This window comes from Martes martes (assembly GCF_963455335.1).
Source record: "Martes martes genome assembly, chromosome: 16".
In the NCBI taxonomy this organism is placed as follows: Eukaryota; Metazoa; Chordata; class Mammalia; order Carnivora; family Mustelidae; genus Martes; species Martes martes.
The window spans coordinates 23,264,136-23,289,262 of NC_137904.1; the positions used below are offsets into that span (position 1 = coordinate 23,264,136).

At 48.2% G+C, this 25,127-nt stretch overlaps 1 protein-coding gene across 2 annotated transcripts in view; it reads right to left on the bottom strand.

Annotated features, from left to right (window-relative positions):
* Positions 1–25,127, bottom strand: part of SUPT6H (SPT6 homolog, histone chaperone and transcription elongation factor) — a 33,452-nt gene that overhangs the window by 851 nt on the left and 7,474 nt on the right. For both annotated transcript variants that reach the window (XM_080825300.1, XM_080825301.1), the window contains 35 exons: positions 21,886–22,027; positions 20,951–21,109; positions 20,777–20,853; positions 20,223–20,415; positions 19,922–20,006; positions 19,007–19,280; positions 18,286–18,387; positions 17,921–18,037; positions 17,076–17,165; positions 16,726–16,868; positions 15,890–16,038; positions 15,639–15,737; positions 15,026–15,155; positions 14,791–14,941; positions 14,494–14,648; positions 14,115–14,310; positions 13,574–13,713; positions 13,335–13,452; positions 11,961–12,037; positions 11,594–11,729; positions 11,171–11,308; positions 10,925–11,092; positions 10,051–10,178; positions 8,716–8,923; positions 8,062–8,209; positions 7,276–7,418; positions 6,228–6,368; positions 4,976–5,171; positions 4,337–4,575; positions 3,618–3,731; positions 3,339–3,463; positions 1,497–1,609; positions 1,145–1,222; positions 882–1,048; positions 241–428 (listed from right to left, as the gene is read on the bottom strand). In XM_080825300.1, the coding sequence (XP_080681426.1) occupies positions 241–428; positions 882–1,048; positions 1,145–1,222; positions 1,497–1,609; positions 3,339–3,463; positions 3,618–3,731; positions 4,337–4,575; positions 4,976–5,171; positions 6,228–6,368; positions 7,276–7,418; positions 8,062–8,209; positions 8,716–8,923; positions 10,051–10,178; positions 10,925–11,092; positions 11,171–11,308; positions 11,594–11,729; positions 11,961–12,037; positions 13,335–13,452; positions 13,574–13,713; positions 14,115–14,310; positions 14,494–14,648; positions 14,791–14,941; positions 15,026–15,155; positions 15,639–15,737; positions 15,890–16,038; positions 16,726–16,868; positions 17,076–17,165; positions 17,921–18,037; positions 18,286–18,387; positions 19,007–19,280; positions 19,922–20,006; positions 20,223–20,415; positions 20,777–20,853; positions 20,951–21,109; positions 21,886–21,994 (4,994 nt within the window). In that variant the 5' untranslated portion in view covers positions 21,995–22,027. The remainder of the gene's footprint in view (positions 1–240; positions 429–881; positions 1,049–1,144; positions 1,223–1,496; positions 1,610–3,338; positions 3,464–3,617; positions 3,732–4,336; positions 4,576–4,975; positions 5,172–6,227; positions 6,369–7,275; positions 7,419–8,061; positions 8,210–8,715; positions 8,924–10,050; positions 10,179–10,924; positions 11,093–11,170; positions 11,309–11,593; positions 11,730–11,960; positions 12,038–13,334; positions 13,453–13,573; positions 13,714–14,114; positions 14,311–14,493; positions 14,649–14,790; positions 14,942–15,025; positions 15,156–15,638; positions 15,738–15,889; positions 16,039–16,725; positions 16,869–17,075; positions 17,166–17,920; positions 18,038–18,285; positions 18,388–19,006; positions 19,281–19,921; positions 20,007–20,222; positions 20,416–20,776; positions 20,854–20,950; positions 21,110–21,885; positions 22,028–25,127) is intronic.

Consider the following 25,127-nt stretch of genomic DNA (forward strand, 5'->3'; position numbering starts at 1 on the left):
ATTGCTAGAAGAAAGCCTTCCCTTTTCCATCCTTATAGAAAAGGACCTCCTATTTTTGGCAGCAGCCACAGCCAGCTGCCACATCACCCTCTTGTGTCTTCTCCCAGCAAGCATCATCCCGGGCTATCACCTGGGTCACAGCTCTCACAAGGCCCAAGGTCCCTGCCTATGCCGGGCCTGCTGGCCTCTTGACGACACCTGCCCCAGGATCCTGCTCCATGCCACCGACCGCACACTTACTTTGGCTGCTGCTGCCGTTGCCGAGAGCTGGAAGAAGGTTGGGGCTGGGCCTGGGCAGACTGGGGGGTGGTGCTGGCCTGGAGCTGGTGGTACTGTGGTGTGGTGATGGGCTGGCTGGGGGTTGTGTAGGAGTAGCTGGGGGTCATTAGTGGTGTGGCCACTGGCTGCTGGGCTGGCGTTGGGAATACCTGGACAAAGGAGAACCATTAAATGGCGATGAGTCTGGGGCCTATTTGGCCTTGCTATGAACTTCTGGCAAACTCAAAGCTGGGGCTTGGCCCAGAGCTTTCCAGCTAACCAACCATCTCTTGGGCAGTGTGTGGTCCCAAGCAGCAGAGAGAGGCAAGTAGGACGGCACTGGACACAACAACGGGGCCCACCACTCCTGGCCACCTAAGGGTTCCAAAGATCCCAAAGGACTGTGGAAAAATCAGACCTCACTCCCTTTACCCTCGAGTGGACCCAAGGAAAAGGACTGTGGGTTGGAGACAGTTCCTAAGGCTGTACTGACCCCATCTGTATGTATGAAGCCCCCCATGGTGGTCACTGCCAGAGGCCAGTCTATAGACATGGGGAACGGATGACGTTCCCTTTCAGACTTCTCCACCCCCTGCAGGGAGCCTTGTCCCCAAGCCACGTACATGGTAAGCGCTGCTGCCTCCTCCACTGCCACCATAGCCATATTGGCTGGAGGCCCACTGGGCTGGGGTGGCATTAGGGTTCTGTCCTTGGCCTGTCACGGCTGCAATGGCACTGAACATCTGGGAGGTCATGTTCTGGGGCAAGGCATTCACAGCTCGCGTCAGATCTGTAAGCACACAGAGGTGGGGGATGGGCATGTTAGCAGTGAAAATCCTTCTGGTCCCATCCCTCCAGGACCTAGTCCCAGACACAAGCTTCTTACCTGCAAGGTTGATGTTGGCTGGGGTGGCATTGATAGAAGCAGGTGTCCGGGTCCTGCTGCTGCTACTGGGGGTGATGCCTGCAGGAAACGGCCAAAATTAGTTATGTCCCTCCAGGAACCTATTTCTGGTTTCAAAACGTAGGGGGCTAGAGGAGGTCTGAGGTGGGTAGAGAGAAGAGAAGCTGCATTGGCAAAGTAAATGGAGGACATCCTTGATGCCAGGAGGCTGGAGCAGGAGTGAGACAGTTGTGACAGCTCAGGCCTTGTCCCTTCCACAGGTGGCAAGTGAGCATCCTGATTCAGGGCCTACCTGTCCCTCTAAGCACACTACAGAGCTCAGTGCAGAACTCACCCGGTACGGGATCCTGGTAGTGATCCTTAAACCATCTGAAAAGTCCATTCACAGTAGGGAAGATTTGGCCCCGGTACCGGAATCCTTCGGGAGTCACTGTTACATATTCTATCCTGGGATTTTGGAAGGAAACACATGTCAGACACCACTTGGGGCCAGCCCTGAGAGAGCGGCCAGAAAAGATCTCTACCATGTGAAGGAGCCAAACTAGGTGCTGGGGGGAAAGGAGAGATGAAAGAGCCCCGACTCCATCAAAGGAGGCTGCACTCTGAGGAGGTAAGCAGGTCAAGGCCAGGTGTCAGAAGCCCCTAGTATGCTAGGAACAGGCCACCAGAGGAAGGCCTGCTGCGGGCTGGGCCACCACCCTGGGCTGTAGGATGATGGCAGCACCTGCAGATGAGGGTAAGACTGAGGTCCCGGTGTCAGGGCCGGAGGGGCTTCCCAGGGCAGCAAAAACAATTCCCTGAGAACTAGAATCTGGAAGCACCCTTGTTCAGGTGGGGAGTCTGACCTTACTCAACACTTGGTAGTGTGGTGGGAGTGCCAGAGGATGGGCTCTGGGTTCAGACCAGTTCTAGCTCTAGCTCTGCCTTGGTCACTCGATGCCTAGATGACCTTATATGAAGTTACTAACCCCGAATCTCAGCTTCACTTGAAAATCAGAGTAACAACACTTAAACCTTTAGAACTGAGTGTGGGGAATAAATGAGACAAGGCATGAGATGCACTCAGCACAATGCCTGAAAGAGAGCTCTGTTCAATTAAGGATAACTGTCAATTACCAACAGACAAAGACAAATACCACCACGTTCTCATTCATACCGAAGTTGAACTCTGCTTCTTAAACGTGATGACACGCAAGCGTTCTTAGTTCGGCAACAGACGGAGTCTGCATGCCTTCCCATGGAAGGATATCATGGTGCCTCTACTCCCTTGTTTAAAGGTCCCTTGTTTGTTCAACTGTTCCTCACGGGATAGTGTCCAGCCAAGAGCCCTGGCTGCCATCCTCTGGAAGCGTGATGGTGAGTCAGAAATGGCTTCCCAGAAACGACAGCAGTATTCCACGTGTGCCCAAGACGGTGTAGGGTCTGGAGTCTAGAGCTTCTTGTCACCAAGCCACTGAGCCCCCACCTATAGTCTACACTGTTTAGCATGTGCAGGCAGTAGAAGGACGAGAGCAGAAATGCACTGGCCTTGGCCAAGGGGCGAAGAGAGGATGGGGGCATAGAGAAGGCTGGTAGAATGATTAGTCTAGGTAACAGACAAAAAGAAAGCAGATCCCCCCCCCCCCCCAAAAAAAGGGACTTTGTTTCAGCGTGAGCTCTAGAGGGACCCAAAGGAATACGTAGGAAGGTCAGCTTAGTCACACACAGAAAGGAGCAGAGGGGGGTCAGTGGGAGAAAGAGAAGCTCTTCTGACCCACCCCTGCAGCGCAGGCAGAAGTCATCTAGCACACTACAGCGACCGTGAGCCACCACGAGCTGACCGCCCTGGCCAGGGCAAAGCAGGAAAGAAAAAGGAGAGACCTATGTCCTGGCCCCCATCTTTGCCAGTCAGGTGGAGAGAGGCTGGTAATTTCCATCACTCCGTGGGAGAGAGATCAGGTGAAGGAAACTCCCTTACAGAGTTGAGGGAGGTATCTTTCTTACCAAATCTTTGCCCTTTTGCCTCTAAATCATCACCCTCTTTCCCCAACTCCAACCTCCACTGCTGGTCTAAACAGGTAAGAGGGAAAAGACAGTCAAGCAGAACCAGAGAGAGGACCAATCCAGGGGTCTCTAACTCCCTTGCTGGCCTTTCTGCAGACCCTGGTGGCAGCACCTTCTTGGCACCAGTGCTCACCTGGGTTTACCCCGGGGCTGGTATCCCAGGAGGAACTTGCCGGGCAGTTCCTTGCAGGCACAGATGAAATAAGGGATGAAGGTGGGCTTCTCCTTCTTAGTTTTGATGAGCAGCTCCTCTAATTTCTGGGGGTAGAACGAGGGGGAGAGGTTGGGATAGCAGCACGCTCGGCACACGGTGTCTGGTGCACACACGAGGCACACATCCCCTGCACTGAAAGGAAACCAGACATCCTGAAGTGACTGGGAGAGGTCATGCCTTGAAGAGCCCTGGGCTCACCTTACGGTCACCACCACTGCAGTCCTGATAATACTTGTGGTTCAGGAGGTCGCGGGCAAAGGATGCCATGGGCTGGACATAGCGAGCAACAATCTCATCCAAGTCTTCAAATTCCTGTGGGGAAATGGTAAAGGCCCCATGTGTCACAGTGAGCTGAGACTCCCGGCCCTTCAACTGATCCACTCTGAAGAGAACCCAAGGGAGGACGTGGCCTTCCCAGCCCTGCTGTGGCCTCACTACGCTGGAAAGTCCCCTCCTTTTACCCAGCTGTTTGAGTCGTGCCCAGATTGATCAACTTACAGACACAAAATTTTTAAAACTGTAACCCTGACTCTCCCCTGCTGCTTAGGAACAACAGGGAGCTTCATACAATTTTTCTCTCCTGAAACCAAAAAAGAGAAACACGTGTGTGTGTGTGTGTGTGTGCGCGCGGGTGTGTACACAATCATATGCTTGTGTGTGTGTATTTTCTCCTCTTTCTCTGCTGGCACTCTCCGGGTAGTCTATTTTAAAATTTAGAGGACACAGAAAAGGGAACGAAATACACAAAAATTGTTATCAAATGACTCATCTCACAATCAACCTCCTGTTCTGTCACTCTGTGTAGCTAAAATACATGTAATGCATATAAATCACTAACGTCAGCTCAAAGTAGCCAGAAATGCCTTGTTTCTGGAAGCTGGAGAGGGGATGGGAAGTGGGCAGGAGCCGGCTCTCACCTCACTATTGATCCACAAGGTGGCTCCCAGGCTGAAGGCATTTTCCTTGCCTTCTTCCCGGACGTCCACGTGTTGGTAGATGCCGTCGCTGACCTTCCAGGTCACTGTCAGGTGATTTTCACCCTTGCTACTGGGGCGGATGATCACATCACCCTGGTCCATGGTCTCCATCATCTTTTCTGCTTGCTTGAAGTTTATATTATGGAAAGATGGGTGTGCGATCACTCGCTTGATGTATGCTGAGGAGGGCAGGAAAGAAGTACAGATCAGGCGAAAGGGACTGGGAGCCCACAACAACGGGACAGATCGTGGCTTCATTTCTGACCCGCTGTCAAATTCTGAGACTCTTTCACCCTCTCCGGACCTGGATTCTCTGATGTAGAAGGATGTATGCACCTGGGTTCCTGAGGTGCTCAGAGAACGAGCCTTTAAATGTCACAGCGCATTAGCAAAGAACGTGTGACCCCAGAAGACCCTGGCTTCCAGCCCTGCCACTGACTCCATCTGTGAGGTCTCTGGGCCTCAGACCTCAGAGCTGAGCACTCACTCCCACCAGGGCACAGCCATCAGCAAGTGCATCCTGCGGAGGGAGGGCTGCCGAGACTTGGGCTGTACAGGTGTGGTGGGGGCCACACTCACTGGTCCGCTGCTGCTTCCGTTTCATGTCCTCCTCCTGCTTGTGGTCTGCTGCTTCGGCGTCAAAGTCATAGTAGGTGTCCTTGGGCAGTTTCCACTCATTGTTCCTGTCCATGAGGTCTGAGGTTCGGCAGGTAAGGTCGGCGCTGAACTTCTCAATGTCAATCTTCATGATGCGGCAGTGAACAGTCATTCCCACCTAGATCCACAGAACATTTGAGCTGGAAGGGACAAAGATGATCTAGCCCGATGCCCCATTTTACATGTGAGAAAACCAAAGTCCAGGCAGAAAGATGGGAGAGTGACTTGCCCAAAGCGAGCCAGCTAGCAAACAATCGATCAGGAGTTCAGTGCTGAGTCTGGTCTACAGACTACAGGCCATGCCCTGCACAGATGCCTATCGCTCTAGGCAGAAAAAGCAACTAGGGCTTACTGTGTCTACCCTGCCACTGGCTAGTCCCTTCTCCCATAAAGTTACTTAATTACTGCTCCTAGGGTGCCATCAAAGCCTGGCTGCCCTTTCTGGAGGGGAGGCAAAGTTAAGAGCTTTCTGTTCTTTCCCTGACTTGTGTCTTTCTGTCTAAACAGCAGCACAAGCCAATCACACAGCATGGCTCTCCTTTCGAAAATCTCCCTAGCTTCCATTTTTCAGGAAGATCTTTCCCCAACCTCCCTATCTCCACACTTCTTGGGCATTCGTGACACTCAGAACCAGAGAATTTGGCAGATCTGGTACCAGCTGTGTCACCAACTAACTGGGTGATCCTGGAAAAGACACTCCAATTTCTCCCAAAAAAGAAGGTCCTATTTTCCTTCCCTATCACATGAGATTAAAGACAACATATGTAAATGTCAAGTGCTGGTATCTAGTGGGTGCATAATAAATGGCAGCTGGCAAGAGAATACTAGAACAGAAAGAGAGCGTAGCCTTTCTGTTTCACAGCATGGAATGCTGGGCCCTGCTTCCTGCCTGCAGACTCAAGCACAGCTTCCCACACAAGAAGAGAGAGCCCTCTCTGAAGGGCTGGCAACCCTGTGAGATCTCACAAAGACAGTGAACAAAAGCTGCTACTCATTCACATGCTTCTCACCCTGGCTTCTTTCAACTAGTTATAAATCGTCCTGATGCTCTCTCCCTACCGGCAGCCAGTGGGAACACAGCCTTACTTCTGGGGGGCACAGCCCAAAGTTCCGGAGCACCCAGTTTGGGTGGCTGAAAGCCCTACTAGATGCCTTAGCCTGGTCGTTCATCTACCTTCACTCGCTCCTCTGGCCGCTTTACCACTTTGTCACTGAGGAATTTGGTGGGGATGAAGCCGGTGACACCATTGTCTAGCCGTGTTTTGACGCCAATGGCCTGGCCGGGGCACGAACCGCTGTCAAAGTGGTTCCAGACCTGAAAAGTACATCAGGAGACGAGCTTGGTCATTAAGATTCTGGAGATCATGTGTTCAAAAAAGAGCTGCCGGGCACTGCAATTTATCTGCCTTAACACCTGGCAATGTGGTCTGAAAACACAATGACTCAGCCACCCACCAACACAGATTCTGAACATCCCTAATGTTCCTTGACTCATAACTGATGTCAGTGGCTGGCACCAAGAGCCATCAGAGCAATCCTTCATGTTAATCGAAATCTGTACGTCCCTCTAGCTACAACTGAGGTCCCTTCTCCCACCTTGTTCCAACACAAGAAATACACATGCCAGTCTCCACAGAACAACCCATTTCAGTGACCCAGGTGCCCCCTGGCTTTCTTAAAACCCAGGCAAATCCCACAGCTTCTTTTATTAGGTCAAATTCAGAAATCATCTCTTTCATAGACTACCTGATAACATTTGAAGACTCAGAAAAAGCGTTCAGGATGGTTTTAGTTAACTTCTGACCATCGGAAAGGGAGATAATGTTTAGAAGAAAGTATGACAAATTAAAATGTGTGTGGAAAACGGGAAAATTCAAAAGAGCCTAGAGATACCTTCTAATTAGCATGTATGGGGACACTGTGCCTCCCCTGTAAGTAAGAAATGCACGTCTTCATATCTTCAATCTGGCTGAGTTAGTTAGATCCCCAGAGAATGGAAAACTCGGGTTAAAGGCTGAGCCAGAATAGAAGGAAGCATACAGATTTCTGACCTGCATACCTAGGGACTTCACGTTAGACCTGTATGTGTTCTAGCCCTCTTCCCCCTTTTGTGTATTTGGTAAAAGCACCACCTAAAACAGCCCGATTCCCGACTCCTTTCTAGGGCACAGAGAACATTCAATCAAGACCTCCAGTGACCACGCTAGCATGGCAGCACATACCTCACTGAGTTCAGGGAAATTGTCTTGCTGACAGAAGGGGCACTGCCAGAGCCCTGTCTCATCATTGCGGATCGCCTGGTCATAGCTCTCACCCTGGGGACGCCTGTGGGCAATGCCAGTGACGTTGCAGATGATGAGCTTTCCTGCAGAAAGGGCGAGGTGGACAGGGAAGGAAAGAAGAGAATGGGGAACAGGCTAAGAGAACTGGAGGGGTGACTCCTTCCCACTGACATGTAGTGACAGAATGTCAGTCTTGTAGCATCTCTACAGATTTCCCTCACATCCTTGAGAAGGGAAATCCTCCCAATTTGGTGATGGGGGAACATGAAGCCCCCACGAGTGACTCCCTCAAGATCCTGCAGTAGCAGGTTAAAGGCACAGTTTGACCCTGGACTCAGTTTTGACTTCTAGCCCAGGGCTTTAGAGTTATAATCTTTTTTCTTTTTTTTTTTTAAGATTTTATTTATTTATTTGACAGATATCACAAGTAGGCAGAGAGGCAGGCAGAGAGAGAGGGGGAAGCAGGCTCTCCGCTGAGCAGAGAGCCCAATGTGGGGCTTGATCCCAGGACCCTGGGTTCGTGACCTGAGCCAAAGGCAGAGGCTTTAACCCACTGAGCCACCTAGGCGCCCCTAGTTATAATCTTCTTACAGGCCCCCCTGGTCTTTTCTCCCTGCAGACCTGCCTCATTCTGTGGGAATCATGGCTTGGTTTGAACGTACACAGTGAAGACAGCCCCCACCCTTATATATCCTCCTCCAACTGAAAACCAGGCCCAGAATTTACCAATGTAGAAGGTCTCTGGTGTTTCTTTGGTTAACATATTGAATATTTCCTCTGTGTTGGGAGAGCGGTAGGCTGTCCGGAGGTCCTTATACCGGCAGCTTAGCTCCGCCCGGATGTCATACAAGGTGATGTGTTTGTCGCCATAGCCCTGCGGAAGAAGCCCATCAGGAAGAACCTTGCAACCATTCCCTAACTGGAGCCACAGGGGCTTTCAAGGAAAGAAGTAGGCCAGCTGGCCCCTGTCAGGGCTTCTCTTCTCTTTTCCTTTAACAATTACGACAAGAAGTTTTCAAGTTTTCTCTTAACCATGCAATGTTCTAGAATAAAAACGCTTCAGAGAACCCCAATGTGTGAAACAGACACATGCAAAGCTGTGCTATTGGAGAGGAGGCGAGAAGGCCTAGAAGGAAACTTGACAACTGCCCTGAACCACTGGTAATGGCAATAGGAGTCTGAGACTTCCTTGGCTCCTTAATGAGCAGACTGAACACTTCCTTGAAAATCCCAGTAGAGCCTGCTCGGGTAGGGTGAAGAGAGGATTGAGTCTCCCATGTCCACAGTATCAGAGGTTTTCTGGGGACTTGCAGCCCGAGTCTCCTCCCAACCAGGGGACTTGGGATGATTTCTGCGCTGGGCCTCTCTGCTGTCACCCACCTGCCTCTCCAGTTCTTCTGCAAAGGCATCAAGGTCCAGGTCCTTGAGTCGCTCCGGGTTTTCCAAGATCTCTTCGAGGGCTCCCGCAGGGTTGGCGTCCTCAGCTGATTCATCATATTCCAGAGCGTCCACTGCCATCTTCCTGGCCCACTCATAGGTCTCAGGGTGGACTCGGGAACCATCAAGAACTTCAATGTATGAGTCAGTGCTGAAGGAAAGGCAGAAAAGGAGCCAGGATATAGAACGAGAAGCTTCTAGTAACAACCCAAATGTCCACCAATGGGGAACTGGTTAAATAAATTAGGGAACCTCCATACAATGGAATACTATACAGCCATTAAAAATAATGAGGTAGATCTATGTGTGCTGACATGGAAAGATGGCCACGATATACTGATACGTGAAAAATGCACTGCAAAACACTATGAACCATATGATCCCATTTTTGTAGTAAATGGGTAGTTAGTAAATGCATAGCAAAAATAAAATTTAGGAACGTTGTAGTATACACCAAATTGTTATGGTAGTTATCTCTGGGGGGTGGGATTATGGGGGACTTCCACTTTCTGCATAATACTGCTATACATTGAATTTTGTATCATGAACTTAAATAAGTGTTATAACAAGATAGAACAAGAAGGGGGAAAAAGACTTCTGACAATTTGCTGGCAGCTATTTTCCCCCATAAAGCCTTCCCAGGCTGGTCTTGCCCGTGCACTCACATGGACCTATGTTATTCGTGGAGTGTTACAGCAAAGCTGGGTGGAAAATGAAGTTTTAGAACTTGAAGCCTATTTCCCCACTGATTTCCATTACTGAATGAGGAGCTATGTGCCCGTGGAAAAGATCCTCCAAAGACTGAGTTGATAACTTCTGGAGAGGAAGAGGTCAATAGTGAAGTCCAAAGTCCAAGTGAATAGAACTTTCTCTCAATAACATCATCTTAAAACATACAGAATCTCTCTCCCCCTTCCTTATTTCATCATACCCCCACACTCCTTTTCCATTGCCCCTGCTATTCCCGCCCTCATCTAGCCATGGCAGATCATAACAGAACATGTTTGTGTTTACTGAACAAAGTATTGTGTTTCCTGTCCTTAATTTATAAAATAAGTTGGTTCTTTTTATGTTTTTCTCACACAAAAAAAGCTTCACATAATTGAACCGATCTTTTCCATAGGTCAGAGGCTCTTGACTTAATAAAGCTTCCTCACCTTTGCTTTAAAATATTTCTTAATTCAAATACCTTGGGCCCTTTGACAGCCCTAATTCCCTGAATCCCCAAAGCAAAGCCCAAGGGAATTCCTCCTGGCCCACCCAGGCAGAGGGTATCACCTGTCCCCCAGGGAGGCCGTGTCGATCTTGAGGAAGCCAGCACAATTCATGAAGACTTTGGGACCCATGTGGCACATGGTGACCAGCTGGGTCCGGCTCTCGAGCCTGGTGTTGTTTTGCTTCAGGATCTAGGGGAGAGGTGTGGAGTGAGCCAGAGCAGCAGGCAGGCCCCACCGTCCCCGCCTCCTTTCAGGTTTCTGGGAAACCCTCTGTGATGGGAATTCTGTCCCCATGCCTCTGTATCTAACTGAGCACTATGCCATACTGTCCATTTAAAAGAAATTATTTTAGTAAATGATGTCACACCTGCCAAAAACAATACATAACTAATATATGGCTTAAAAGTTAATGATAAAATGAGATGCCTGGCTAGCTCAGTTGGAAGAGCATGCGATTCTTGAGGTCGAGGTTGTGAATTCGAGTCCCACACTGGGCACAGAAATTACTTATAAAAATTAGTAATAATTTTAAAAAGTTAATGATAAAACGTATATCCAAGTGCCCACCACTCATCTTAAGAAAAAAAAAAAAAAACAACCAAAATTTCTAAAGCTCCCTGCATACCACCCCCTTTAGCCTCTGAATGAAATCCCCTTTTTTCCCACTGGAATGAACCACTATCCAGGGGTTGGTGTCTGGTACTCTTCTATCTTCCATCTGTTTTAAATCTTGGTTTATGGCTATCTTTCCCACAGTATAGTAGTGAAGAGCACAGCTGTGGTCTCAAGACTGACTTGGACTCTCACTAGCTGGATGACTCTGGACAAGTCCCTTGACTCCTCTGACCTTGGTCTTTTGTCAAATCATGCTGGCAGAGTGTAAAGGCTCAATGAAATGGGAACTTTTCTTATTTTCTGATTCAAACCCATCCTACCTTGAGGAGATGTGTCCCTTTTCGAGGTCCCAGGCCACAGACATATTGGATTAAGGCCTGGCTGTATGGGTGGGCAATGGCACGGTTGACATCGACCCCAACCTCATTGACTCGGTTGATAAATTCACAGTACAAGGCGTTGAGCAGCTCCTCTTTCACCACGTGCTCCTGCAAACACAGAACAGGCAGGAGTAAGGTTCTTGTACCATTCTGCCCACTCAAGCTTGCCTGTCAAACCCTACTCACCTGCAAGGGATGAAACTTGAGACACAGGATGTCTTCATCAGAGCTGCACACCTGGGCAAATTCAATCAGAGGGTCCTGGATGCGCCGGGCCAGGGAGACAGCCTGTCTCAGCACTGGAGGGTAATCCCGGAACTCTGCCTAGAGTCAAATGAGGACCAGCAGGACCATTAAGTTCTCTCAGCTCTCAACAGCAAAAGGAAATACAAAGTGTTCTGGCCTCAAGTCACTTTCTTGTCCCCTCAGGGGCCAATTTAATCTGCAGGGCTCCCTATCTGAGCCATGACTGGTGAAATGAAGCACCCCACACGGGTAAGTGAGTAAGTGCACTTTTGTGCCTTTGATCACTTTCGTTTCCCTATTAAATTACCCTGGGATTCACAGCTCTTACTTGTGCAGGTCCCAGGATTGGGGCTCCAGCATTACCTCTGATTTCTTGCTGTTCATATAGAGAATGGCCAACTCATTATCAACCAGCTCCACCCCAATAGAGGACAGCTGTTGGCCCTGGTCCAGTTCATGCACAATGCGCTTCACATCTTCAATCAACATCTGGGCGTCCCTGGAGGGAGGAGGGGTGTTGGGTCAGGGCTCTTTCTGAATAGTTTATCAAGGACAGACAGACTCAGGGCTGGGATGGGGGTAGGGTGGGGGAGGAAAGGACTTTGAAGACAAAGAGATACTCCCTGGGGATGGGAAATTTACCAATGGTCTATAGAGGCATATGCCAGATTCAGTAAGAAGGGACGAGTGAATTTAAGCCAGGTCTAGTCTAATCCCCTGGTGCCCCTACCTGTTTTCTCCTGCGACTGTCACCACATGAGGCTTTTTGTTCAGAAGAAATTTCTTTAGGGTTTCAATATCTTGAGCCTGGATTGAAATAAAATTAGAACTAAATGGCTCTGAAGATCGAGAGATTTTTAACAGCTTTCTCTCCCTAAGTAGCACCAAGACCTTATAAGACCAAAGTACAGTAAGTTCCAAGTTAGACTGTCTAAGTGGAACACAAATCAAGGAGACTAAGGTCTCTGGTTTCAATGTCGTATATATGTTAACGTTTCCTAAAATTATTATACTTCTGGCTCAGACTTGGTTGTGATCAAACACACTTGGGTCTTCCTTTTCTTCCTTTTTAGTAACCTCTACACTCAACATGGGGCTTGAACTCACAACCCTGAGATCAAGAGTCCCATGCTCCCCTGACTGATCCAAACATACTTGGTTTTTGCTAACATAAACCACTGTTTGGTTGGCAGGACTCTTCTAAACTCATTTCACTGTTTTCTTTTTAAAAAAATGGTTGTTACGGGCGCCTGGGTGGCTCAGTGGGTTAAAGCCTCTGCCTTCAGCTCAGGTCATGATCCCAGGGTCCTGGGATCGAGTCCCACATTGGGCTCTCTGCTCAGCCGCGAGCCTGCTTCCCTTCCTCTCTCTCTGCCTGCCTCTCTGCCTACCTGTGATCTCTGTCTGTCAAATTAAATAAAATCTTTAAAAAAAAAAAAAAAAAGGTTGTTAATGGGGCACCTGGGTGGGTCAGTCGGTTAAGCGTCTGCCTTATGCTCGGGTCACAATCCCAGGGTCCTGGGATTGAGCCCCACGTTGGGCTCCTGCTCGAGAACTAGGCTCTCCCTCCCTCTCCCCCATACTCATGCTCTATTTTCTCTTGCTCTCTCAAATAAATTAAAAAAAAAAAAAGATTGTTAAAAATTACTTTAGAATGCAGCTCTCTCGGCAAAATGGAAAGATACCGTTAGGTTAAAAAAAAAATCAGAAACATATACGTGAGATGAATTCGAATTCCCCTTTCCTTGGAAAAAAGACACTGAAAGGCTAAAGCTGGGAAAAGGTTGGCTTAATGCCTCACTGGCTTTCAGCTCCTGGAACAGGATGACCCAGATGCTGGTAAGAACAGAAGCCATAATGGCAGCTCCCAGAAGCACACAAGGCCGAGGTCTTGGCTTCCTGCCAGAAGTAAATTCTGCACCAGGACTTGAGTGCCATCTACTGCTTATGGAAGTGAGGCTTCTCCCAGGACTCCAGGGTTCAGCAAACTGGTAGAGATAATTAGGGTCTTACATAGACGTTGCATAGACCATGAACACGCATCCCCATGGAATTGTAAATGCACTTAAGATGTACACTTGGTTACCCCATCCCAGCCACTTGCCTTCTTTTCCCGTTCTTCCTCTCTCCACGCGGTTCGCCGTTTGGTAAAATGGGGCAGCCGAAGGAAGTCTGTCACTTCTCCTTCGCCATTGACCAAGGCGCAGAACACAGGGTGATCTCTGCCAACCAGACCAGGAAAGAACAGTGCAACAGTCAGAAATAAAAGAATACAGCTAGAGAAGAATGAGATTAGGAAGACAGGGAAGGGGTGAGGCTGGGCAGGCACGAACGGGCAGTCACCTGGCAGAGGAGAAAGCAATGCCTAGAACGCGGATGCCCTTCCCTTGGTTCTCATCCATAAAGTCATCATCTTCCTCTACCTGCTGATCTGGCCGGTAAGGTGCGACCCTCAACCAGTTGTAGAGTTTCCGACTACAGGCCTGAGGAGACACACCAGACACTATGGCTGAGAGGCTCACCGAGTGTGCGAAGGAAACAGATGCAGGTGTGCATGTGCAAAGGTTGTCCTGACATGCACACATGCGTCTAGTCCTTCACAGGCTTATGGTGTGAAGACATACATTGCTTTTGGAAACAGGGGAGTATACGGAGAACAGTAATAAAAACAAAGAACGTTTGGATTGGGGGTGGCGAGTCAAGAGGCTCTTCAAATGGGGAGGTCTTGGAGTGACCCCTGGCCTTGTCTGTGCTCCCCGCGATTACCTCCCCCTGCCCCCAGTGTTTCTCCATTAGCTAGAAGACTACTGTTAAGGGGTTCCTGAATTCTCAGCTCTAGTTTGGAGAAATCACAGGACGAAGGACCGTAAGTTTCTGTCTTCACCTTTATGACATATTCTTTGGCTTCTGCCAGCAACTTGTTCTTGAGCTCTTTGGCCATCTGTACATAGAGGAACTGCTGCAAAGCCCGTTCGATGGCCATGGTGCGCTGCCGGTTCCACTCCTGCACCTGGTGGCTGAACTCATCTCGGTAGTAAAACTGTTTGATCTCTTCGAAATATGTCTGGTCATTGCCGTAGCTGAGGAGAGACAACACGGCAGTGTCGGGGAGGGAGGAAATGGGATACTCCAGTGTCCACAAACGTTGAGTGAGCCAGGGACAACAGCTCGCTCAACTCTGAAACTGCAGTTCACATTCCTGAGGGAACCACTTCCTCAACAAGCCCTCCCCCAATGAGCCCCCACCCCAGGGCTCTGCTTACCCTTCTACCCCCTTCATGTCTATGCTGATGTCAATGGTGAGCAGCCCCTCATCTTCAGCCAAGCATATCTTGAGGAACTGGTCATCTCTCAGTTCCTTAACAGGCTTGTTCTTTAAGTACTTGAAGGAATAAGCGTAGTGGGCCTCATCCACATCCTGCAGACACCAAGAGGAATCATCAGCCTACTGACAGGCTGGCTTGAGCAGACGGCTCAGCTGCGCACGAAAGCAAGAAACTCAGTTCAGTCGAACACAGACCTGGGCCGCGTGTCGGATCAAAACCCTGCACCCAGCTCACCTTTCTACCTTTCTTGGTGGGGGTTATATTGAGTTTGGCTCTCTCCTGGAAGGTTTGCCTCAGCACCTGTCGGACGAGGGGCTCTCGGGCAATCTGCAGGGCTACCATGTAGCGGGCACCTTCCAACACAGCTTCTGGTGTAGGGAACTGGCTGTGGGGAAAACAGGGTAGCTGCAGGATGACAGTGTCTGGCCCTCAGGCCCTTCCTCCTACCAGCTACTTGTTGCACACCTACCTGCAAACGTAATCCTTGGCCAGCTCCAAAGGCTCCGCAGGGAACTGCTCTGTCTCATGCCGCTGGTAGCTGTCCCGGAGGTTTTCCCCGAACTGCTCAGGAGTAAGCCCGAACTTTTTGGCCAGACCATCTAAAGCATACAGGAGGGTGAAGGGTAAAACAACAGCTAGGCTGACAAATCTCTTTGCTCTGGGTCCAGAGTAGCAACTCTGGGCACTAGACTTTAAGAGGGTCACAAAAAAGCAGGACCAGGAAGTTTACAAGGAATAATAAAACGGCCTTTAAACACCTGACAGGCTGTTATGAAACAGGAATTTTCTGTGACTCCTGGGCTCAGAACTAATGTAGAATTTATAGTTTAATAAAAGAACGTCTGAAAGATAGGAAGGACTCTGCCCCTCTGATCATGTGCGCTTCCCATTCCTTCAGGAAGTTAGGGAAAGGCCGGACCATTACTGCGAAGTGGGTGTGGGTGCTGGAGGCCTGTGGTCAGAACTGGACTGGCAATTTGCTCAAATGTCTGGTAAGTCCTCTTCCTGCCCACCAGTGACTACCAGGGAACTTCCCTTGCTCATGGCTACAAGACCCAGGACACAAAGCAGCTAGCTTTTACCTAGCCCAGCACTCTGGCAGATGGTGTACATGTCTCGGCGGGAGGCCTGCTTGAGCTCTGGGCCCCTCTGCTCCTCATCTTCTGCCTCTTCACCCTCACCTGGGAAGAAACCGTGAGTTAGTGTTCCAGTTTCCAGTCACTCCCGAGGATCTGACACATGTAGAGAGAAGCCCCAAAGGGCACTCAGCCCGGGCCATCCAAGGGGACAGTGTGGCCATCAAGCCTCCTGGGTTTTCTTTTCCAGCACTCGCCTTCCTCATCTCCCTCTTCCCGTACACGCTTCAGCTTCTTGCGGCTGGCCTTGGCGGCATTCTGCATCTTGGGGATATCACGGCCATAATAAAGCAAGAAATGGTTGTAGACATCTTTTAGTTCATCCATTGACTGCACATCCTTAAGCCTGGAGGAAAGGGACACAAGACCTTAATTGTCACTGAGTAAAAGTATAAACCCAGTCAGTACTGCTACAAGAGGACCATTTCCCATGGAGGCAAGATCCCAAACGGGATGGGTGCCTGTATTCTTCAATTATTAGAACTACACACCACCACCAGACCATGACTTACTTGCAACCAAGATATCTTAGAGAAGGAATATATCAAATGGTGCTTGGCGGTTGTTACAACACTTGATCTTAGCCAAAAGGCCAAGAAGTGATGGTTGGCAGTTGTTACAAGTGGAGATGAAGTTGTGAAGTATCATGTCTCTAGCAAAGTTCAGAGTCCTTGAGAAGTCTGCCCCCCTACCCTCCCTCCAGCTTCAAGACACTGGCCACTAAAGTCATCTGCTCCCCTCCCACACGCCACACTACAAGCTCTTCAAACTCCTTTCTGGTTGTAATTTGGTTTCCCACGTAACTTCACATGCAGGGAATTCTCATCAACAGACATGACTGTCTTATCCTTTTAACCTTTTACACCAATATAGATCACTAAGATGAATTTGCCTGCCAGAAAAATCACTTTTGATGTGGTGACAAATTGGATTTTTAAAGGATGGACCCTGCGCTGAGGACTTAGTAGCTTACGTTGCTCCCTGGGGGCCTGCCTGTGGTCTCCCTGAATGGAATAAACCCTGCACACGTCACCTCTCCATGTCGGTGGTATCCAGAGCCCGGATGCCATCAGCAAGGGGTTTATCAGGGTCAGCGGAAATTTGCTCATACTGGTAAGCCTGCATCTTCTCAAACAGCCGTGTTAGGTTCTCTTTGCGGATCCTCAGTTGGGTCCACTAGGACGAGAGAGGGCAGGAGTAAGGGCTGGTGTTCGGCCTCGGAGACCTGAGGCTGCCTGTTTCTTACCCGGAGAGCCTGGAGGGAGAGCTTGATAGGCTGGGGAGGTTTGGGCTGCCACCTGGTATGTATAGGCAGCTTGGGCTCTGGCAGTAGTGGTGCCCAATCCACACCTCAGCCTCTTAGGGGCCATAGATCCATCTTACCTTTTCATCCCACTGCCACACCCTCCAAAGGTCATTGATGTGCAACTCAGGCTCCACATATTCTTTACGGTAGAAAGCAATAAAAGGCACCTAGGGTAGTATGGAGACTGCAGTCAACCACAGTGGAAAGATCTATAAGGAGATCCTTTGACAGAGGGATAAACAGTGCTAGAAAATTCCAGTCAGAAATTTTACCTCCCTCACTGGCTCATCAAGGGCCTATGCTCTCCCCGGCAGGGGAAAATGATGTTGGAGACAGATAGCATCATTTTCCTGATCACCAGAGCCTCCTTTGGTTCTCACACTCTTGAGCCAAGGGACCACATCTGAGGACAGGAGAAGGGGGCTCCCCATCTGACAGGTAGCTCCCCTTTCCCTCAACCCCTAGGTGAATTTCTTTCTTTCTTTTTTTAAAGATTTTTATTTATTTATTTGACAGAGAGACACAGCAAGAGAGGGAACACAAGCAGGGGGAGTGGGAGAGGGAGACGCAAGCTCCCTGCTGAGCAGGGAGCCTAATGCGGGTCTCAATCCCACAAGACCTGAGCCGAAGGCAGATGCTTAACAACTGAGCCACCCAGACGCCCTTTTTTTTTTTCTTTTGAGAGTGCGTGCACAAGCATGTGCACAGCAGGGTGGGGTGGGGTGTGGGGTGGGCAGAGGGGCATGGAGACAATCTAAAGCAGGTTCCATGCCCAGCACAGAGCCTGATGTGGAGCTCAATCCCAAGATCCCGAGATCAGGACCTGAGCCAAAATCAAGAGCTGGACACTCAACTGACCCACCCAGGCACCCCCACAGCTCAATTTCTAAGCAACGGGCCGTTAGAGAGCTTGAGCCGCTACCTCAAAGTGTTGATTTCGCATGAAGCCTAGGGCTTCTTTAATCTTCTGAATTGTGCTGGGTCCTTTTCGACTGAAGCTGCTGGTTGGCTGCCCTCGGTCTAGGTAATCACAGCTTTCCTAGGGCCAGAAGAAAACAGAAACAGGCACAATGCTTTTATTTGTTTTGTCTTACCATGTGTAAAACTGCTTCATGTCAAAGGATAACCTTATCAGATGAAATCTAGAAAAATCTCTCATACGCATACACACACTCATACTATCCTGTACTAAGCACACAGACATCTGGGGCATGGGAGGAGCAGATCTTCACCTTGATGAAGAGGCCTCCAGTTCATGTCAAACCTAAGGACCTTTTTTTTGGATACCTGCAGAGAAATGGTTGGTGTGGCAAAGGCATTCCTGTATATCCAGTCAGCTTCTTCTTCTAGTTCATCATCTTCAGCCCCCTTAACTGGGATGGAGCGGAGCTGTGAGGGAGAAGACAACAGTGAGGCCGACTTTATCTTGTATTCCTGTGGGAAACACACATACCACTTCAGGACAGAAACATTAGCTCCACAGACACACATTTCCGGCACCCTGGAAGACTGCTGTCCCGGCAGGAAGTAAACGCCTTGTGTATCTGCTAAAGGAAGCGTGCCATTTTAAGAACCATAAGCACAAGAGCCTTCTCTAAGAGCTGGACTTCCTGCACCCCCTGGTCAGATGGGGTTCAAAGCCAATTTCCAACATACCATTCAATATCAGATTGTTGCTAGATTGTTCCTCTGCTACAACTTTTGGAAGAAAGAGGCACAAGGCAGGTGATGACAGACTGGCAGAAGGACAGAAGCTGGTGCTTGCTTGCTTGCTTTCTTTTTTAAAAATTTTATTATTTATTTGACAGAGAGAGAGAGAGAGAGAGACAGACAGACAGACAACAAGGGAACACAAGCAGGGGGAGTGGGAGAGGGAGAAGCAGGCTTCCCACCGAGCAGGGAGCCCGAGGGGGGACAGGATCCCAAGACTCTGGGATCACGACCTGAGCTGAAGGCAGAGGCTAAACGACTTAAGCCACGCAGGTGTGCAAAGCTGGTGTTTTCTTACCTGGAATCTCTCAGGCAGGTCTGTGGCCCGGATTTCATTGTCCTGATCCGTGAGGTGGCTGCTTTCTAGCTCGCTGGGCTCGTACATCTCGAAGATGCTCCTGCGGCTCACACGTTTCTTGGTGGTCTTCTTGGGGCGCACGCGGATCTCACCCTCAGCCTCATCATCCTCGTACTCATACTCTTCCTCCAGTTCTTCATCGTACTCATTATATTTCTCAAACTCGTCATAGTCAAAGTCCACACCAAAAATCTCCTGGGCTTCCTGCAGGGCCCTGTGGGTGACAGCAAGAGGCTGTTGGGCCAGGTTCTGGTGAGAGGAGAGAGATGTACCCCATGCATACATCCTTTACTTGCCCCAAAAGAAATAAAGATTAAGAAAAAGGTAAATTAAAAAAGTGAATTTACTGTGGAATAAAGGCTTAGTTGGGGGATATTTCTGGGAAAATTATTATATATGGAAGATAAAAAGCCCATGGCTGGTAATGTGCCTGTGTCAGGGATCAAAGAGCAATAGGGCACACCACACAGGTCCATATTCTGCTCAGCAGAGCCATCTTCTGCTAAGGCAACACAGTATTCCCTTAGAGCAAAAGCTTTCCTGCAACAAAATTATACTTAAAAGGCTGATATACAGATGAGTGAACACAGAGCTGCAGGTGCAGAGGGAGGCTGGATGGAGGCGTACATACAGGTGACTCCGCCCTGAGCCTACAATGGCCCCACAATGCAGAGCGCTCTCAGGGCTTCTAGGAGCAGTCTGACATTCCTGCTCAGGAAAGCTTTTCTGAGGCAGGGAAGCAAAAACGGTTCAGAGCTGGGATGTCCCATTTTTGGCAGAAACATCTGACCCCCTCCTTCCCGACTGCGTTTACTGAGATGCCCGTATCACCACCCTGTAGCAGACCCCACTCACGCATCTGTGTATCCGGGAAGCTTTTTCCGCCACTTAGGCTTTTTCAGAGGCTGTCCATCATCATCCACAATGAAGTCATCAATGTCTGGGCAGGGAAGGAAGGAATTAGTGCTCAGAGGCAGGGCATGAGCCAGGACTGAATGGCTTTATTTCCTATTACGTGAGTGGCCAGGGAGAAGAGTAGGGAGACTCCTAAAAATGAACTTCTGTCAAATGCTGGGGCCCTGTAGCTGCAGGATGGTTTCCCACCCTGCTCGTAGGAGCTAGGCAATCCCAGGCTTCCCTGCCTGATGTCACATACCTGATTCTTCATCATCTTCCTCCTCCTCCTCTGGAGGAGCCATGGGGGCCTCCACGGCTTCCTGCCCTTCTTCCCCTTCTCCATCCTGGAAGATTTCCTCCGCAATTGCCTCTTTTTCATGTTCTTCTTTGCCATATTCCTCCTCGTCATCATCCTCATCATCTGACATTTTTTTGACACGTCGATATTTTTGCTAGGGGTGGGAAAACCTTTCTCATCAGGGTCTGAGGGGACGGGCATAAGGATGCTTGCTTTCTAGTCTCACTCCCATTTTCCCACCATGGTCGCACTGACCAAGGGAGATGGCAAAGAACATGTTAAGTAATGCTCTTTGAGCACCAAGCCCACCCCTGAAACTCTGACAAGCCGGTCTCCAACAGGCCCCAGTTCGGGGATGCAAAGCTGGTCTCCACGGCACAAGGACATGGAGTAACTTTCTCTTCCTTAATGCTTCCCAAAGCATTCTGGAGTGCCTCATCCCCCCGAAATCATGGAATTTCAAGGGTTTTTCTTTCCTTCATTCCCCAGGGACAGAGATAAAGAGTGACACTTACTCCTCTTTTGACTTTGACACCCAAATTCTCCTCAATGAGGTCAAAATCATCATCCTCCAGGCGGTCATCAAAAGATGCTGGAGAAAACAAAGTGTTACCCATGGCGACAGAGAGGTCCCCTTCTCCACTGCAACTTCCACCCCAGCCTCGCTTGACTGAGGAGAGACTACTCACTGCGTTTTCTCTTCTTGTGGCCAACATCATCTTCTGAATCACCAGAGTCACTACCCTCATCCTCCTCCCCTTCATCTTCATCGTCATCATCATTGATAAAGCCTTTCAGATTGCCTTGCTCATCCTGATCATCTAGGTTCTCCTCCTCCTCCTCCTCATCTGGAAAACATGCATGTTTGAGGCATGGAGTTTGGGTAATGGGCTGGAGTGGAGCGGGGCCACCTGCTTGACTGTGACACTCTCTCTGCTCTAAAGCTAATGATATGGGTGCCATGCTAACTTTTCAGCCTCATCTAAAGATGTAAAACATGGCCACTGACTTAGAGCAGCAGTATTTGGAAAAGGACGATCTCCTTTCTATGTTCACCATCTGTATTTATGCAAAGATTATCTTCCTAATTACTTGGGCTCTTCAAAATTCACACTAGGGGTTTTAGAGCCACCAATAATCTTTGTTTTCCTCTTAGTTTATAAATTTGGCAGCTATATTACTTCTTCTATCCATAATTCTTTTGATAAAACTTACATTTACCTTTCTGTCTTTAAAGGTATTTCATGGTTCTACTCTGCTGAGGATCCTAATGGTTGAGTTTGGCCAGAGAAATAGGAAACTGGGCACAAAAATACCAACACTGCTAGGGCTCTAAAAGAGGAAAACATTACGTATGTATTTATTCGTTGGTTTACTGTCTGTCCCCACCCACTAATGTAAACTCCAAGACAGCAGGGTCTTTATATTTCTAGTTCTAGGCACAGTGCCTGGCATATAGCAGACAGATGCTCAGTAAGTATTTTCTATAAATTACTGAAAATTCTCAAGCTGGTACCTCATGTGTGATAACTTCTGTGCTCAGCCTGAGCCTCTCATCAGCAAGAATCCAACTATCCAAAGCTTAGCAATAGTGGGGAGAAGCTTGAGGCTGGGGCCTCCTCACCGTCATCCTCCTCTTCCACAAATTTCTTGGTGACTCGGGGCACCACTTCGCCTTCATCATTGTACTCTTCCTCCGACTCCTCGGCCTCGCTTTCCACAAAATCAGACATGGCTGCAGCTTCTCACGGCCTGCCCAAAGATGACTAGGGAAGAAAGGAAGATGGGGATAAAAAAATTAAAAAATGAGACACATGACTTTACAGAGTGCCCTTAAGCCTTTCCACCAACAGCCGTTTAGTCACATGCCACAACTCGGCCTCCTCCATCATTCCCACCGAGGGAGGAGACAGTAAGAATCAGATGGCTCCATCACATCCATTTTCCATCCCTCCAATGGTCCACTCTCACATGTTCCTTTAAAAAGATGATTGATTAAAAAAAGAAGATAACGGATTACCCTGGTCTTCTTCATATATAGTTGACTCTTGAACAGCAGGAATTTAAGCTGCATGGATCCACTTACAGATTTTTTTCAATAAATACAGACTACTGTAAATGCATTTTCTCCTCCATGTGACTTTCTTTTTCTTTTCTTTTTTTTTAAAGATTTTATTTATTTATTTGACACAGAGAGAGAGATCACAAGTAGGCAGAGAGGCAGGTAGAGAGAAAGAGAGGGAAGCAGGCTCCCTGCTGAGCAGAGAGTCCGATGCGGGGCTCGATCCCAGGACCCTGAGATCATGACCTGAACCGAAGGCAAAGGCTTAACCCACTGAGCCACCCAGGCGCCCCTCCATGTGATTTTCTTAACATTTTCTTTTCTCTTGTTTACTTTAAGCATATATAGTAATATATATATATATATATATAGGTATATAATACATATAACGTCCAAAATGTATTCATTGACTATTTAGGTTATCATGTTATGTTATCCCAGTCCACAGTAGGCTATTGGTAAAGTTTTCGGGGAGTCAAAAGTTATATGCAGATTTTTAACCGTGGGGGAGGCCAGTGCCCCTAACTTTCACGTTGTTCAAGGGTCAACTGCATAACAAAGAATTTTATCTCACTTATCATTTGGGGGCAGGAATGGGTGAATGAGGAAAGAAATTAGTGTAGGAGTGGTTATATAGGTAGGGATATGGTAGCAGCGAGATTATATGACTTGCTCATAAGAAATCTGGGTATTTCTTAAGCAAGTGCCACCTAAATGACAGATACTTTCTTATACACTACACTTGGCTGCTGACAGAGTGAAAAGGACAGTTCTTTTCCACAGATTAAATGACATTTCATGAACTTGAGCCACGTGTGTGACTACTGATTGGGAGCATTTGGATGGAGAGGGGGGTCTCTTTAGAAACATGAGAACCATAACTCTATTTTTACATTTACTTCCCTAGCCAAAAAACGTTTTTTTTTTAAAGATTTTATTTATTTATTTGACAGAGAGAGATCACAAGTAGACAGAGAGGCAGGCAGAGAGAGAGGAGAAAGCAGGCTCTCCAGTGAGCAGAGAGCCCGATGCGGGGCTCGATCCCAGGACCCCGGGATCATGACCCGAGCCGAAGGCAGAGGCTTTAACCCACTGAGCCACCCAGGCGCCCCCAAAAAACATTTTTGAAAGTGACTTCCATGGCCTGCAAAATAAAGGCAACATAGTTAAATGCAAAGGGCTGAGCTTACAAGTACAGATCAAAACCTGGTCCCGTCATCTACCAGATATATAAACTAAGGAAATTATTGAATTTGTCTGGATTATCAACTTCTTCTGAAAAACAGGAATAGCACTACCTACCTTGTAGAGCAGTTGAGACTATTACATGACACAGGGGAAAGAACCAAATTTACGGTTTCAATTAATGTTAACTGAGTCTGAATTTGAATCTTGGGCCTAATTTTTCTTAGCATTCTGTAATTTTGTACCAACCAGTCCCAACTCTGTCTTCTACCTCCTGCTTTCGGACTCACCTAGAGCCTGGAAATGGCAGAACCATAACATGGAGTTACCTGGGCCTTGTAGGACTTTATTAGATTTATTTATTTGAGAGAGAGAGAGAGAGAGAGAGAGAAGAATCGCAAGCAGATTCTGCACTGAACATGGAGCCCAATGCATAGCTGGGTCTCACTACTCTGAGATCAGGGCCTGAGCCAAAAGAGTAGGTTGCTTAAACGACCATGCTACCCAGGTGCCCCACATCTTGTAGGACTTTAAAAAAAATAGGGGCATCTGGGTGGCTCAGTGGGTTAAAGCCCCTGCCTTCGGCTCAGGTCATGATCGGGGGGGGGGGGGGGGTCTCTGCTCAGCAGGGAGCCTCCTCCACCCACCCCCTGCCTGCCTCGCTGCCTACTTGTGATCTCTGTCAAATAAATAAATAAAATCTTAAAAAAAAAAAAAACAACAACTTAAAACACAGCACACATCACACACATCATAATATCAAGACCTATTCTGGAATCCTGAAGCTGGCTGCTGATAAACTCAGCATTGTTCCTCACCTTGTCCCGAATTATGGTCCATCGTGTATGTGCCCATTTTCCACACCTAAGACCACAAGCTTCAGGATATTAAAGACCACATCTAATTGAAGGAGTACTAAAAACCATGAAAACATAAATGGCAAAACAAGAGGCATCAGAAGGCACTTTGTGATTCTGTACCAAGTAACTTATATCCTTCTAGTGCTCTGCACAAAATAGGAAAAGCTAAATATCTGTTAAATAAATTACTTGTTTTATATTGTTGCCACATTCCCAGGTAAAGATGGCAGTGCGATGGGAGAAAAGAGGAGGTTGGTTAAGTTACCTGAAATGGTCTGAGCTCTAGAAGGAGCCTTAGGTGCTATGGCTCTAATTTTTCTGGAAATTACCCTTACTGATATCAACTGATATCACAAGCAATTAATTTAAGATTGACTGAACTCAAAGAAACAAAACTGAAGGTACTGGAAAGGGAGGGGCAATGACAAGGTCTTATGTTCAATTTTAGGCTGAGGTTTCAGATGCCATTCAAGCTTTACTGAATGCCTGCCATGTACGTAGACGTGTACATACGTTCTGCTCAGACCTGGGGATTTGAGGAAAAGCAGGATTATTTCTGGTAGAGGGAGAGAGATATGAAAACAAATAAGGATCACGGAACAATTTATTGCATTACATGCAATTTTATGCATTACATGTAGAGAGCAGGCACAGGAAGAGAATTAGAAACCACCCAACCCACAACACTCACACAAAACTCAAGCAAACAAATACAGGCTTTTCCTTTAAGCAATTAAAAAAACAAGAGTGCCCAGAGGA